The following is a 15,112-nucleotide window of genomic DNA, read 5'->3' as shown; positions in this document are numbered from 1 at the left end:
GGGCATAACTTTACAGAACAACCCAAGTACTAAGTTATAGCATATTTGATATTGAAATTTATTACTTTCAAATATCATAAAACTTTGAGAAAGCTGTATTACACACTAACTTCATTTTTCTTCTTTTTTAAAGAACTTTTTGATTGGTAAAAGAGAATATGAAAAATGTAGATAACTTTTTAAAAATAATGTCTTCTCATTCAACTTTTAAAGGAAGAAATATCTTATTTCTGAGGACAAGTTCTAATCAGAGTTCTGCTAATATTTGGGTACATTAAACCACAGCATATTAAATGTATAAATCAATTACCTCTACCATGTCCTTTCCAAAGGAAACATGCTGTAGCAAAATTAGGAACTAGCCCGGTGTGTCCTTGTGGGTTCTCCCTCCCTCTGTGGTAAGCCCTGGCCCTCTCTCCACCCTGCACTGAACACCTGCTTTCTTCAGAGCCGTCTCAAGGGACAGGCATGTATTTATGCTCTCCCCCTCTCTCCTCTTCTCCTTTGCTCTCCCCTTTTCCCTACTGTTTCCACCCAGACTTGATGTGGTCACTGATTACAGAGATGTACAGCCTGATGGCTGCAGCTAGTTCTCCATGGTAACCGGTGTTCATCTGCACTGCGTGGATGGGTGTAAACTCACCTATCCACTTTTAGACACCAGCCATCCCGACAGGGCGACTCTTAATAGATTTGGTATCAGTAACAAAACTTTTGCTTGATCACACCTCTTGGAATATATTTATTATGAAGCCTGGAGGGCAAAGAGATACATGAGGCAGTGTTCATGCTGTTCCTTTTTCTAAAAAGGCCTTGTTTTACCGTCAATGTTCTTTTACAGCGAATGTTCTCTTTGCCCCTAGGGAGACATTGAAAAGGAAGGCTAGTGGGAGCAGTTGTGCCAGCCCTGTTGCTAGTCCAAGTTCAAAGAGGGATGCCCACTTCTGTGCTGTCTGCAGCGATTATGCATCAGGATATCACTATGGAGTCTGGTCGTGTGAAGGATGTAAGGCCTTTTTTAAAAGAAGCATTCAAGGTACAAGAGTGTTGTTAGCTGCTTTTTTTGTTTTCCACTTTGCTTTTAAACAACTTTGCGGATGACCTGGTAGAAATTTCACTTTTGTTTGACCTGCTTGGTACAGAGTACTTGAGTGGTTCAGAGGATCTTGTGTCTGTGGGGGTGGGGGTGGGGATTATTTCAAGTATAGAGTACTTTATCTTTCACACAGATCTCTACCCCCAAACCCAAATGGATCTTGCACCACCATCACCCGTTGCCGTCTTCCTAGGAGAAGACATCTTATAACCTTTGTGAAGGTTGGAAAAAATGTGTGCCCATTAGGAACTGCAAAGATTGTTTCTTCCTTTGACTTATGTTTAATCTCTAGCATACGTAACTGTTAAGATGGTGGGCTGGCTCCTCAGGAAGAGAGAATATGTCTTATGCAGTCAGTAGCTCAACTAGTGGAACTGCCTTCACAATCCCGTTTTCTGGTCTGAGTTTAGACTGTGTCCCCACCCTTCTCCAAATTTCTGCTAGGCTGGCTTTTTGTTTCTGTGATTTTGTTAAATCATCTCTTTAATCAATTTTAAATTGTAGCACCTGGTTTCAAGGCCAGTCAGCCCCTTGCCAGTCCTAATTTGCTGCAGACACTTTCTTGCTTTCTTGTGCTCTCAGCTGTCTCTCTGCCCTATGACCCCTCCCTTTGTTAGCCCTCCTTGCAGGCAGTGTCCTGTGTTCCCATCTCAGAGCTCCCTTCCCTTTTCTGCCAAAGCCTTGTTCTTAACCGGTTAAGGAAAGCTACCTTAAAGCAATTCATAGTGTGCAAGTTGCAAACAGCAATTTATTGAGTAAATTCACCCAATGAAACTCTAGGTTGAGAGCATTTTACCTCAAGCAGAGAAGCTGATGTAATCTAGAGGGACATGAGGGGTAGAATGTTAGTAGATAAGGAATCACCTTCCTCTGAGTCCCTGGGAAATTCACCCTTCATAGATGAGCGCCTCTTTGTCCTCAACCCTCCACTTAGTAGCTCTGTGACTTGATGTCCTGGCCTGGTTCCTCATCTGTGAAATGGAGGTAGTTATTCAAAAACTGAAATGAGGTGAGTTATGTGAAAATATTTGGTCAATTATGAACACTGCAAGAGTAGAACTACTTGCAAATTCAAGTTATTCTAACTCTTCTTTTAATTCTTTTGTTTTCAAATGTCAGCGTCTTTTCTTGCTGCCTGTGTTGTTTCTCTTCTAATCCTAACCTCATTTAAACCCATTTCCTCTAAAATCTTCATAGTTAGGTGGATGAGGGCCTCTGCCATTTCCAAGCTCCTTTACTTGTCAAAAGGAAGAACAACACAGATAAAGGAAGCTGATGTCATCAAATATTATCAAAACATAAATCATGTTTGGCTATTTTTTCTTTTATATACACAGAACTTTTCTGCATTTAACATTTTCAGTGCTTAAAATTTTTTTGTTATCATTGTACTAGTAGATTATTAGGCCAGGTCCAGTTTCTTGTGATATATGAGAACAATTTAGATTTTCTGAAATTCAGAACCAAACTCTTGATATGATGACAATTCTCTACTTTGTTGAAGTTCTAGAATTTTATATTCTAAGGGAAGTTTTGATCCAAAACAACTAACTACATCCTTAAAAGAAAGACTTTTTCTTATTTGCTCTTTGGGAAAAATCTCTGCATGGACTATATTTCATGAACCCTGAGACTGCAGCTGATAACAATAAGTTTACTATGCTTTCCCCACATGATTCCTTCCTAATGCATCAGCAAAGGAGCTGTTAGGAAAGGGAAAAGGCATGTCATATCCTAAAAGTGCAATTGGTAATGTTAATGCTTTTACAACTGCTTAATGACGAACTGATTATTTCTTTGGACTCTGCCTATTTTGCTGCCCTCTGGTATAAATGCATTGCAGTAAGTCAAAACAGCTACTCAATTTTTTTGGTATGTTGATTGGAATGAGAATCAAATATATTTTCATAAATTGAAAAAGAATAAAACAAATTATTTTGGGCTTCCCTGGTGGCTCAGCTGGTAAGGAATCCGCCTGTAATGTGGGAGACCTGGGTTTGATCCCTGGGTTGGGTAGATCCCCTGGAGAAGGGAATAGCCACCCATACCTCTATTCTGGCCTGGAGAATTCCGTGGACTGTATAGTCCATGGGGTCACAAAGAGTTGGACACGACTGAGCAACTTTCACTTCACTTCACTTTGTTTTATTAAATAAATACATTTTCATTGATTTAAAAAATATAGGACCTTATTTTCTTGTTGTTTGAGATATAATTTACATACAACAAAATTCCTCTATTTTAATTTTATAGTTTCTTGTGATATTTTTGGCCAAGCCATGAGGCATGTGGGATCCTAGTTCCCCACCAGAAATTGAACCCACGCTTCCTGCAGTGGAAGAGTGGAGTCTTAACCACTGGACCACCAGGGAAGCCACAAATTTACAGTTTTATGAATTTTGAAAATATATGTAGTCATGTAACCAACACCATAATTAAGATACGGAACATTGCTGTAACCTCAAAATATTCGTTCATACCCATGGCAGCCAATTTCACCCAAGATTCCCAGGCTCTGGTGACCCTTGATCTATTTTCTGTCCTTATAATTTTGCCTTTTCTAGAATGTCATATAATTGCACCTTAAAGTTTGTAACCATTTGCATATGGTTTCTTTCACTTGTCATGATGCTTTTAAGATTTATCTGTGTTGTTGGATGTATTAGTAGTTCATTCCATTTTGTTACTAATATTCCAGTAAGTGTACCCCATTTTGTTTATTTGTTCTTTTTTTTTTTGGTCACATTGCAAGGTTTGTGGGATCTTAGTTCTCCTACCAGGGAGAGAACTCTGGGATGGAAGTGCGGAGTCCTAACCACTGAACCAGCAGGGAATTACATGTTTATTTGTTCATTTGAATTGTTTCTAGTTTTATGCTATTTTGAATAAAACTGCTGTGAACATTTACGCATATCTCTCTGTTTAGACATATCTTTTTGTTTCTTTTGGGTAAATGCTTATGAGTAAAATTGCTACTTGTATGATAAGCTCCGTATGTGGTGTTAGGGGTAAAGAATCTGCCTACCAATGCAGGAAACATAAGAGATGCGAGTTCGACCCCTGCATCAGGAAGATCACCTGGAGGAGGGATTGGCAACCCACTCCAGAATTCTTGCCTGGAGAATCCCATGGACAGAGGAGCCTGGGGGGCTACAGTCCATGCGGTCGCAGAGAGTCAGATATGGGTAGCCATTCCCTTCTCCAGGGGATCTGCCACCCAGGGATCGAACTCAGATATTCTGCATTGCAGGCAGATTCTTTACTGTCTGAGCCACAAGGGAAGCCCACACATTCATATGCATTCATTTATTCAAAAACTATAATTGAGTACTTTGTATGGATTCAGTTCAGTCACTCAGTCGTGTTTGACTCTTTGTGACCCCATGGGCTGCAGCAAGCCAGGCCTCCCTGTAAAGCTTTATATCTTAAAGAATTAGCTTCATGATTTGCCTTTAATTTGGCTTCGCATCTTTCTTAGTTCTGTTCATATAGAGTAGTATGCTTCTCTGACTGTTGCACGGAGCAAGAAAACCATTTTAATATGTGCAGTGTTTGGTGCAGTTCAAGGAGGACTTTTTTCTTTTTGCCAGAAATGAATTACTATGACCTTCTTGCACAAGGCATTCTCTAGGCTATTTTCTTCATATTATTGTGTTTTCCAATCCTTTTTTAAAAAATTAAAATGCTTTTTTACAGCTAACTCTGAGACCAACCTCTCAATTCAGTTCAGTTGCTCAGTCGTGTCTGACTCTTTGCAACCCCATGAATCGCAGCACACCAGGCCTCCCTGTCCATCACCAACTCCTGGAGTCCACCCAAACCCATATCCATTGAGTCAGTGATGCCGTCCAACCATCTCATCCTCTGTCTTCCCCTTCTCCTGCCCTCAATCTTTCCCAGCATCAGGGTCTTTTCCAATGAGTCAGCTCTTCACATTAGGTGGCCAAAGTATTGGTTTCAGCTTCAACATCAGTTCTTCCAATGAACACCCAGAACTGATCTCCTTTAGGATGGACTGGTTTCATCTCCTTGCAGTCCAAGGGACTCTCAAGAGTCTTCTCCAATACCACAGTTCAAAAGCATCAATTCTTTGGCACTCAGCTATCTTTATAGTCCAACTCTCACATCCACACATGACCACTGGAAAAACCATAGCCTTGACTAGATGGACCTAGACAAAGTAATGTCTCTGCTTTTCAATATGCTATCTAGGTTGGTCATAACTTTCCTTCCAAGGAGTAAGTGTCTTTTAATTTCATGGCTGCAATCACAATCTGCAGTGATTTTGGAGCCCCCAAAAATAAAGTCAGCCACTGTTTCCACTGTTTCCCCATCTATTTGCCATGAAGTGATGGGACTGGATGCCATGATCTTAATTTCTGAATGTTGAGCTTTAAGCCAACTTTTTCACTCTCCTCTTTCACTTCATCAAGAGGCTCTTTAGTTCTTCACTTTCTGCCATAAGGGTGATGTCATCTGCATACCTGAGGTTATTGATATTTCTCCCAGCAATCTTGATTCCAGTTTGTGCTTCCGCCAGTCCAGCATTTCTCATGATGTACTCTGCATGTAAGTTAAATAAGCAGGGTGACAATATACAGCGTTGACATACTCCTTTTCCTATTTGGGACCAGTCAGTTGTTCCATGTCCAGTTCTAACTGTTGCTTCCTCACCTGCATACAGGTTTCTCAAGAGGCAGGTCAGGTGGTCTGGTATTCCCATCTCCTTCAGAATTTTCCATAGTTTATTGTGATCCACACAGTCAAAGGCTTTGGCATAGTCAATAAAGTAGAAATAGATGTTTTTCTGGAACCCTCTTGGTTTTTCGATGATCCAGCGGACGTTGGCAATTTGATCTCTGGTTCCTCTGCCTTTTCTAGGGCCTGGGGCAGCTCCTCTTGGCCGTGCCTGTGTGCCATCGCAGCCACTGCGACCAACCTCTAGTTGTTCCTTGAATGCTTACTGTTGTAAACCTCATTGTAAAATCAGTGAGGATAACATCATGTACAGTTCTTTGAGGCTTTAGAAGATATGTAAAAGATTGCTCCTGCTATGAGAAGTACTGTGGGATTACCTTCTAACTATAAAGCATTATATTCAAAACTACAGTAGGAAGTCTCTGATTAGAAATATATTTTGGTTTTTAAAATTTATTTCTGAATATAAGTGAGGATAAAACCAATAACAAGATAATTATCTGTCCCTTAAAATGTTTTATGGTGGTGGTGGTTTAGTCGCTAAGTCGTGTCCTCCTCTTGCGACCCCATGGACTGTAGCCCGCCAGGCTCCTCTGTCCATGGGATTTTCCAGGCAAGAATACTGAAGTGGGTTGCCATTTCCTTCTCCAGAGGATCTTCCTGACCCAAGAATCGAACCCAGGTCTCCTGTATTGCAGGCAGATTCTTTACCAACTGAGCTATGAGGGAATTGCCATAAACATAAATTAAAATGTTTTATAGCACATCTTATATTACCTCCTATTCTTGAGTGTGTATAGAACCTGTATATATGATGCGTGACTGTGTTAGTTAGGTTACATTGTATGGCAAATGGTGATGGGATCACCTCTTGTGATTATGCTGTGGTTATCCACAGCATATGTAAGACTCCATCATAGCAGCCTGGGGAGGGGAGTGGAGTTAGAGATGCACTCCTCCTACCCTGCAAGAAAGCAGACATCTTATTGTCAAGTGCTTCTGGGCAAGTGCCGCTAGGAGCAGTGTCCAGACTATAACTAGCAAGAAAATGGGACCTCAGTCCTACAACTGCAAGGAATTAATTCTGTCAACAACTTGAATGAGCTTGGAAGAGGACCCTGAATCTCAAATGAGGCCACAGCCCCATCAACACGTTGGTTGCAGCTTTGTTGGGACCCTGAGTAGAGTAAACTTTTCCTTGAACTCTCTATTCATGGGAACTATGAGATAATAAATTTGTTTTATTTTAAGCTTTTAAAGGGTTTATTATGCAAAGTGAAAAACTAAAGCAGTAATTTTAAGATTATTGAACTGAGCTTAAGTGTTTTCATTTGTAAAATCAGGATCATAGCTCTTTATAGGGAAGTTATATGAGTGAATGAGGTGCTCATGAAAAGAACCTGGGAATCATTAGGAGGTCAGAAATGTTGATGTGTCAGGCTAAGAAGACATTGCTTCCTGTACATGGCCAGGATGGAGGGTCACTTGAGAGAGTGGTTTTTGCATCTCTCAGGTGCCTTTGCCGGTACCCAAGCTAACTCAGGGCATGGCTGGCAAGTCACAAACAACTGAAGTTCAATTTATGTTTTGTTGAACAAATGTTACTGGAATCTGGAATCTACCTGAAAAGAGAGAGGATTATAAAATTTCATTATGTTTCAATCATGGAACTATGTCTTTTTGAAGTGGTCTTTAAAATCTGGTGATTATCAAGTGGCACTTCTTTCTTTCTTTCTTTGCTGATTTTTATATTCTCTTATTGACCAGTTTAGTTCTCTTAGTTAGCTATGAATTCCCACTAAAAAGTCATGTTAAATCCCAAAGAAAAATGTATGCAAAAGAGTACAAGGAGTTTAGTTTGGTGACCTGACACCAAGTACTATTCTTGAGGAGTTTTGTGACTTGGAGCAAATCAATTTCAGGTGACTGTCTCACTTTCCATGTCCGAAGAAGAGTATTTCTAAATGTATCTCTTGAGAATTCTGAGAATGTGCAGAGAATAACCTACTGGTCAAGATGTAGGATATCAAAATTTTCCTAGACTTCCTTTACTCACTAACGAGGCACTGATGAGGCGGCACTTCATTTTTACACCTGTTCCTATAGCTAGAAGCTGTTTTCCTATCTCTCAGCTGCTGGCATTAGCTGCGTTGTTGACCAGAAAAGAGAATTATCCAAAATGTTGCAACAATAAACATCCTTTTTTTTTTTTGCTTTGTTGTAGGACATAATGATTATATTTGTCCAGCTACAAATCAGTGTACCATAGATAAGAACCGACGTAAAAGCTGTCAGGCCTGTCGACTTCGGAAGTGCTATGAGGTCGGAATGGTGAAGTGTGGTGAGTGTTCCCTTCCGCTTCTGTGGTACGTGGGACATGCCGAGAGCCAGGTCAAACGGGACAGTTTGAGGATCTGAAGACATGGAGTCTGGGTGAGAGGAGATTTAGGACGTAGTAATTATCTTCAAGTGTTTGTATGCTGTCCCATGGCAGGGGCGTTGACTTGTTCTCTGAAACTGTGGAGGACAGGGCTGGGGTGAACAGGAACACGTTGCAGGAGGCAGATTTTGGCCCAGCGTAAAGAAGAACTTTCTACAGGTCAAATGGTCTGACACCGGAATAGGCTGCTGCATGAATTAGAGAACTCCAGCCACTGAAGTGCTCAGATGGGCTGGATGACCATCTGCCTGAGGCCTTGAAAAGTCCCAGGATGAAGTTCTGGTACATGTTCACAGTTCAAGCTGTGACAAGAAGGTAGACTATATTGTGGGTTACTTGGGATGATTCATGCCTGTCCTTCCATTAACTTTCTAGAAGTGGAAAAAATATATATGCAGGAGTCGGAAACACGATAGACCTATGGAAAGCGCATAGAGCATGAATTTTATTCTAAGATGGTATGTATGCATATATATGTGTATACACACATGTATACATGCATGAAAAGACAAAGGGAAATGGGAACACTGGTGTAACAACTGACAATGATGCTTACGGTCTGCTTCCTCCACCCAGCTAACTCAATTCACTTGTCTGTACACATTTGCTTGTTTATATATACTCATGTCAACTCTGCCTAAACTTTTCTTATTCTTCTGCCTGCCAGTATTTTAGCAGTAGTTTGGTGTAATTTTTCTCTTGGTAACTATTTGAAAAAAAATTTTTTTAAGTCCTCTCTTTTCTGATAACCTCTTAGTTAGCTCTGCCTTCAAACATTCTCTGTCCCCTCCTCTAGTTCAGAATTACAGCAGAATTCTTTTAATTTAATCAGTTCTCTGGTTTCCTAAAATCACTGATGTTCTCCATTTCCTCTGTAAAATGTCCTGCCAGTGACCTCCCAGTGGGTATTGGTTGCTTTCATAAACGCCACTCCAGTTATATCCTTATCAGTAACCACTAGCTTCTTCCCAACCTGCTTCTACTCACTTTAATTGTTAAATCATATAATTTAAAATTTATGCAAACATATGAAATATGAGTAGGAAAAGATAGTTCTGTGAAAGCTTTGAGTAAAATGTGAAGGACTAACAGCTATTGGGTTAGGTATGGGTAAGATTAGGGCAAAGTCATCATAAACCTAGAAGGAGTCTGCATTCAGATTGCTTTATGAGTGTCTAAGTTCTTGCTCTGTTTTAAAAAGCTGGAACTGAAAATCTAGAGACAGCGTAACTTGTGATTTAAATTGGCAGAAGTGTTTAAAGAGAAATCTCTTGGCCTAACTAAAGACTGCAAATGAATATATCATGTTTTAAGTAAAACAGTATTTTAAATTGCGTATTTTAAAGAAATGATTTCTAATATGATCTTAGGAAAAGAATGTTTTCAATGTGCTAGGATCTGTTAGTGGCTGTGGTTCTCTTGGTTTGGAACCGGGGCAGTAGCACATACACTCCACCTGTAGGGGGCAGTATATGTGGTGAGAGGAACAGGAGGACTGAATCCCTGCATAGATGGAATCTCATTTTTTTGTCTCATCACTTCTTGCTGTAACAGTGCTTAAATGACCTAACCTCGATTTCCTTATCCCTGAAGCAGAGATATCTGCTTCACTGAGTTTTGTGAGAAATAAAGACCTAGTACAGTGTGTGGCGTTGAATATTACTTTCCCTTCCTTTCTCTCCCTCTTTTGTTGAAAAACACATTTAAGTTAGGAGTACCAGAATTCAGGGATATACCTAAAATTTTCCTGGAAAAGGTCACTGAATTTGACCAAAAAGTCACTGGATAGAGCTAAGAAAAAGATTTACATTATCTTTGGAGATTACAGAAGAAATGAGATGGGTTGATGTGCAAACAGATGGGTATTTTGGCTCTTTACTGACCACGAGGAAAGACCGTTAGGAGTGAATTTCCTTAACTGCGCTTTTCTCCTTTTTCAGCCCTCTTGACTGCCCTCCTGAGAAAATCCTTCATCTAGATTCTTCCTTCTATCTAATCTCAGGGGATTAGGGATTCTCCCTGTATTCTGGATCCTCCTGTGTAATTCCACTTCCCCCTTTTATTCAGAAATCCTTTCCCTTCAGTCAGCACCTTTTTCTTCTTCATTTCCAATCTTGTCCTTTCCGCTGAGGTATTAATAAGGTTGTTTAAGTGGTAGAAGGATACCCACCCAGGCTAGCTTCAGAGGAAAAGCTTCATTATAAGAATACACTGCAATGCAAATAGCCAGCAAACTGATCTGAATAAATGTATATCTGATCTGTAGCCCTCTGTTGGGACAACAGCTCAGCATCTTTCAATGCCATCTCTTTATTTGCCTGCTGCATAGATACTTGAAAGTGATTTGTTGGGGAGGTGATATAAAATAGTAGTTAAAAGCACCAGCTCTGGATTCAGACCACTGATTGGGTTTCGGTCCTGCTTCTGCTATTTTCTAGCTTTTCTACCTTGGGCAAGTTACTTGAGCTGTTGTGCCTGGATCCTCCCCTGTATGTTGAAGATAGTAACACCACCTGTCCTCTTAGTCAGTTGTCAGAAAGGGATAATCTATGTACAGTAATACACAAAGCCTGGCACATAGAAGCTTCTAGTCTATGATAACTGCTATGATCATTATTTACTATTGTTGTTGTTGTCATCATGTTTTTCCTGGGGCACTTTCCAATATGGAGTGCTCCTATCTGGTAATTTCTCATTAAGCTCCTCAGAGGCATGCTGAGTGACTCTGCCTAGATTACAGTGTCAAAGCCATAACCCTGGGAATGTCCTTGGTACAGAAATGTGAGTTCTTTGTCAATGGCTTTATTTTTTTACCTTCTCAATTTCATTTTATTCCAGTGTATAGAATACAACTTGATTTACCATAGGAGCTCTATCAATAGATTCTAAGGACTTTATTTTATTGATCCTAACTTAGAACAGGGTCTAGTACATGGAACTTTGTTGGGAAAATTTGGTCAAATAAATTTGAATGTTGGTATTCAATACCTTTCACTTTGTATGGAGTCTGTTTTGTAAGCTCCTTATCCTCATATTCTCCACAAAAGAGAAATGTGTGATTAGAAAGATACTTTCTTAAGCAATACATTTTATTGCTTAAGTATAAATTATCTTTATAATTTATAATTTATCTTTAATAAATTTATTAAATTTATTAAATAAGTATAATTTATCTTTAATAATAATAACATAATATTATATGTAAATAGCTCTCTATGTGATTACTAATAAAATGAATTATATTGTAGGCTTTTAATTCTTTTCTTGAATATTTTGTTTGATTCAGTTATCCCTAGATGAAAAGAGCCCTTCTTTCTACTGTAATTAGCCAAGGATAAGAGAAATTCAGATAAATTTTCTTGAAAGTAAATAAATTTGCTCATACCACCTAACTCATTTCCTTTTATAAATGTGGACAATTGAATTTAGTGAACAAAGGCAATGGTGGGGGTATAGAAAGTAGGAATTCTGATTTTAAGTTTTAGATTTTTTTATAGGGAAAATTTATATAAATGTTGTGCCCATGCTAATGACATCCTGATTTGTGTCTTTTTAAATTCCATTTTACATTTTTTACATTTTACATTTAAACAATGGATATTTAGAAATATTTTGCCTATATATATGTATATATATAGGGCTTCGGGAATTATATTTTTGTTACTGACTTCTATTTTTATTTTATTGTGGTCAGAGAATATGATCTATATAATAGCAGTTTTAGTTAAAGTTGACCTAGTATGTAATAATTTTTGCAAATTGTTTTGATGTATATGAGTTTAGAATTATTTATCTTTCTTTTATAATCTACTTATGAGACCTTAATAATGATTTTTGTCTTAAAGTTTGTCAGATATTGACAGTAACTCCAATTTATCTGGTTAACCTTTGCCAAATCTTTTTCTGCTCTTTTGCTTTCAGTTTTTCTGTATGTTAGATGTATCCCTTAGTAACCAGCTTATTGTGGTTCAGTTACTCAGTCATGTCAGACTCTTTGTGACCCCATGGACTGCAGCAAGCCAGGCTTCCCTGTTCTTCACCGTCTCCCAGAGCTTGCTCAAACTGATGTCCATTGAGTCATTGATGCAATCCATCCATCCATCTCATCCTCTGTTATCCCCTTCTCCTCCCGCCTTCAATCTTTCCCAGCATTAGGGTGTTTTCTAATGAGTTGGCTCTTGGCATTAGGTGGCCAAAGTATTGGAGCTTCAGCATCAGTCCTTCCAATGAATATTCAGGACTGATTTCCTTTAGGATTGACTGGTTTCATCTCCTTGCAGTTCAAGGGACTCTCAAGAGTCTTTTCCAACACCACAGTTCAAAAGCATCAATTCTTTGGCACTCATCTTTCTTTATGGTCCAATTCTTACATCCACACATGACTACTGGAAAACCATAGCTTTGACTAGATGGACCTTTGTCGGCAAAGTAATGTCTCTGCTTTTTAATATGCTGTCTAGGTTGGTCATAACTTTTCTTCCAAGGAGCAAGTGTCTTTTAATTTCATGGCTGCAATCACCATCTGCAGTGATTTTGGAGCCCAAGAAAATAAAGTCTGTCACAGTTTCCATTGTTTCCTCATCTATTTGCCATGAAGTGATGGGACCAGATGCCATGATCTTAGTTTTTTAATGTTGAGCTTTAAGCCAGCTTTTTCACTCTCCTTTTTCACCTTCATCAAGAGGCTCTTTAGCTCCTTTTTGCTTTCTGCCATAAGGGTAGTGTATTCTGCATATCTGAGGTTATTGATATTTCCCTGCAATCTTGATTCCAGCTCGTACTTCATCCAGCCTGGCATTTTGCATGATGTACTCTGCATATAAGTTAAATAAGCAGGGTGACAATATACAGCCTTGATGTACTCCTTTCCCAATTTGAAACCAGTCTGTTTTTCCATGTCCAGCTCTAACTATTGCTTCTTGACCTGCATACAAATTTCTCAGGAGACAGGTAAGGTGATCTGGTATTCCCATCTTTTGAAGAACTTCCCACAGCTTGTTGTGATCCACACAAAGGCTTTGGCATAGTCAATAAAACAGAAATAGATGTTTTTCTGGAATTCTCTTGCTTTTTCTATGATACAACGGATGTTGGCAATTTGATCTCTGGTTCCTCTGCCTTTTCTAAATCTAGCTTTAACGTCTGGAAGTTCTCAGTTCACATACCGTTGAAGCCTAGCTTGGGAATTTTGAGCATTATGTCTAGATTAAAAAAATATATCTAATCTCAAATGTTTTCAGTTAACTTATTATTTGAAATAAACTTATTTGTGTAAGTATGTAAAAAGAATACACAGACACACATACTCACATGCAAAAAAATATTTAAGCATGTATTATAAAAATGTATTATTTATAGTCAGTTCCTATTTTTCCCTATCTTCTGCTTGAAGAAAATTCCTAATTTCATGATTTGGAAACTGAAGTCTGTTAGTACTCTTTAAAATAAAGATGGATTTAGATTTAGAAATGGAATAGGTGATCTTGAAATGTAAACCTAAAGATCATTTGGGCTATTGTCTCTAAAAAGTCATTATTGATTTGCTAATACAGCCACAAATGTTATAATCTTTAGTACATGCCTCACAGGCTCCAGAAATAAAAGTCAGACTCCTGTTCTAAGACACATTCCGTGAACAGACTTGGGTTTTACAGTGATTTCTGTTTTCATCCTGGTGACTGGGGGAACCTGATGCTGCGTTGGGGAAGAGATGGAAAAAGCACTGTGTTATCTGCTCTCTTTTAGGCTCCCGGAGAGAAAGGTGTGGGTACCGCATAGTGCGAAGGCAGAGAAATTCTGATGAGCAGCTGCATTGCCTGAGCAAAACCAAGAGGAATGGTGGACCCATGACCCGAGTGAAGGAGCTGCTGCTGAGTGCCCTGAGCCCAGAGCAGCTGGTGCTCACGCTCCTGGAGGCCGAGCCGCCCCACGTGCTCGTGAGCCGCCCCAGCGTGCCCTTCACCGAGGCCTCCATGATGATGTCCCTGACCAAGCTGGCCGACAAGGAACTGGTACATATGATCAGCTGGGCCAAGAAGATTCCGGGTAGGGCCTTCTGAGTCTTAGCTTCAAACTGATGTGTAGAAAGGCCTGCTCTTCACATTTATGGGGCACGAATACAGAATGGAGGTCTGCAAGCTATGTCTTGAGTATTTAGCGGTTTGACAGCTTGATTTATATGCTTTAAATGGAATATGTCCTTTCTTCTTATCTTGACACTTGTGCCTTCAACACAGGTGGCCAGGTTTCAGTTTAGAATTCCTGAATTCCTCCGAGTTCTGTACCAGACATGGCAGTGCAGAAGTAGTTGTATGTGGTGGGCCCCTTCTCTTCCTGTCTCTCTTTGTGTCCACCCCTGTCCCCTGCTCCATTGATCCCACACTACCTTGCACACACTGAATCCCACCTGTTCACATCTACAGACATTAGCTGGTTTGGCTATATCTCATGCCTAGATATGTTCTGGGGAGATAGACCCAGGGAAGAGACCCACCCATGCTCTGAATGTGGGTGTGGGGCCATTTAGGCAGGGAATTTTAAGGTCCTGGGACCTGGAGCATGGACTAAAAGAAAGGAGTCTGGGCTCCACCTTAACCCATCTCTTGGCTGTGGACCCATCACCTTGGGAGGAGGGGTGTGGTCAGGTGGGGGTGGGGTGGGGCACAGTATGACCTTTCACAGTGTGAAAGTGAAAGGTAGGAATAGTAAAATTTTGTTCCAATAAAGAAAAAAATCAGTAATACATACATAAATGAACAAAATGGATAGAGTAAATCAGCTATAAAAGTAACATGAATCATCAATAAACCTGGAATGCTTCTTAACTTGATAAAATTAAAAATGAGTTTGGTTATTCCTGAATTGTCATTTAAAACATG

General features: G+C 39.6%; 1 protein-coding gene across 1 annotated transcript in view; it reads left to right on the top strand.

Moving 5' to 3' along the window:
• The window catches only part of ESR2 (estrogen receptor 2), a 59,024-nt gene that overhangs the window by 15,646 nt on the left and 28,266 nt on the right, over positions 1-15,112 (top strand). The window contains exons 3-5 of the mRNA XM_043472264.1: positions 864-1,036; positions 8,019-8,135; positions 13,980-14,279. Coding sequence (XP_043328199.1) covers positions 864-1,036; positions 8,019-8,135; positions 13,980-14,279 — 590 coding nt within the window. The remainder of the gene's footprint in view (positions 1-863; positions 1,037-8,018; positions 8,136-13,979; positions 14,280-15,112) is intronic.

Source organism: Cervus canadensis, chromosome 6, assembly GCF_019320065.1.
Source record: "Cervus canadensis isolate Bull #8, Minnesota chromosome 6, ASM1932006v1, whole genome shotgun sequence".
NCBI lineage: Eukaryota > Metazoa > Chordata > Mammalia > Artiodactyla > Cervidae > Cervus > Cervus canadensis.
The sequence above is the reverse complement of the archived record's forward strand: the minus strand, read 5'-3'. Positions and strand labels throughout refer to the sequence as shown.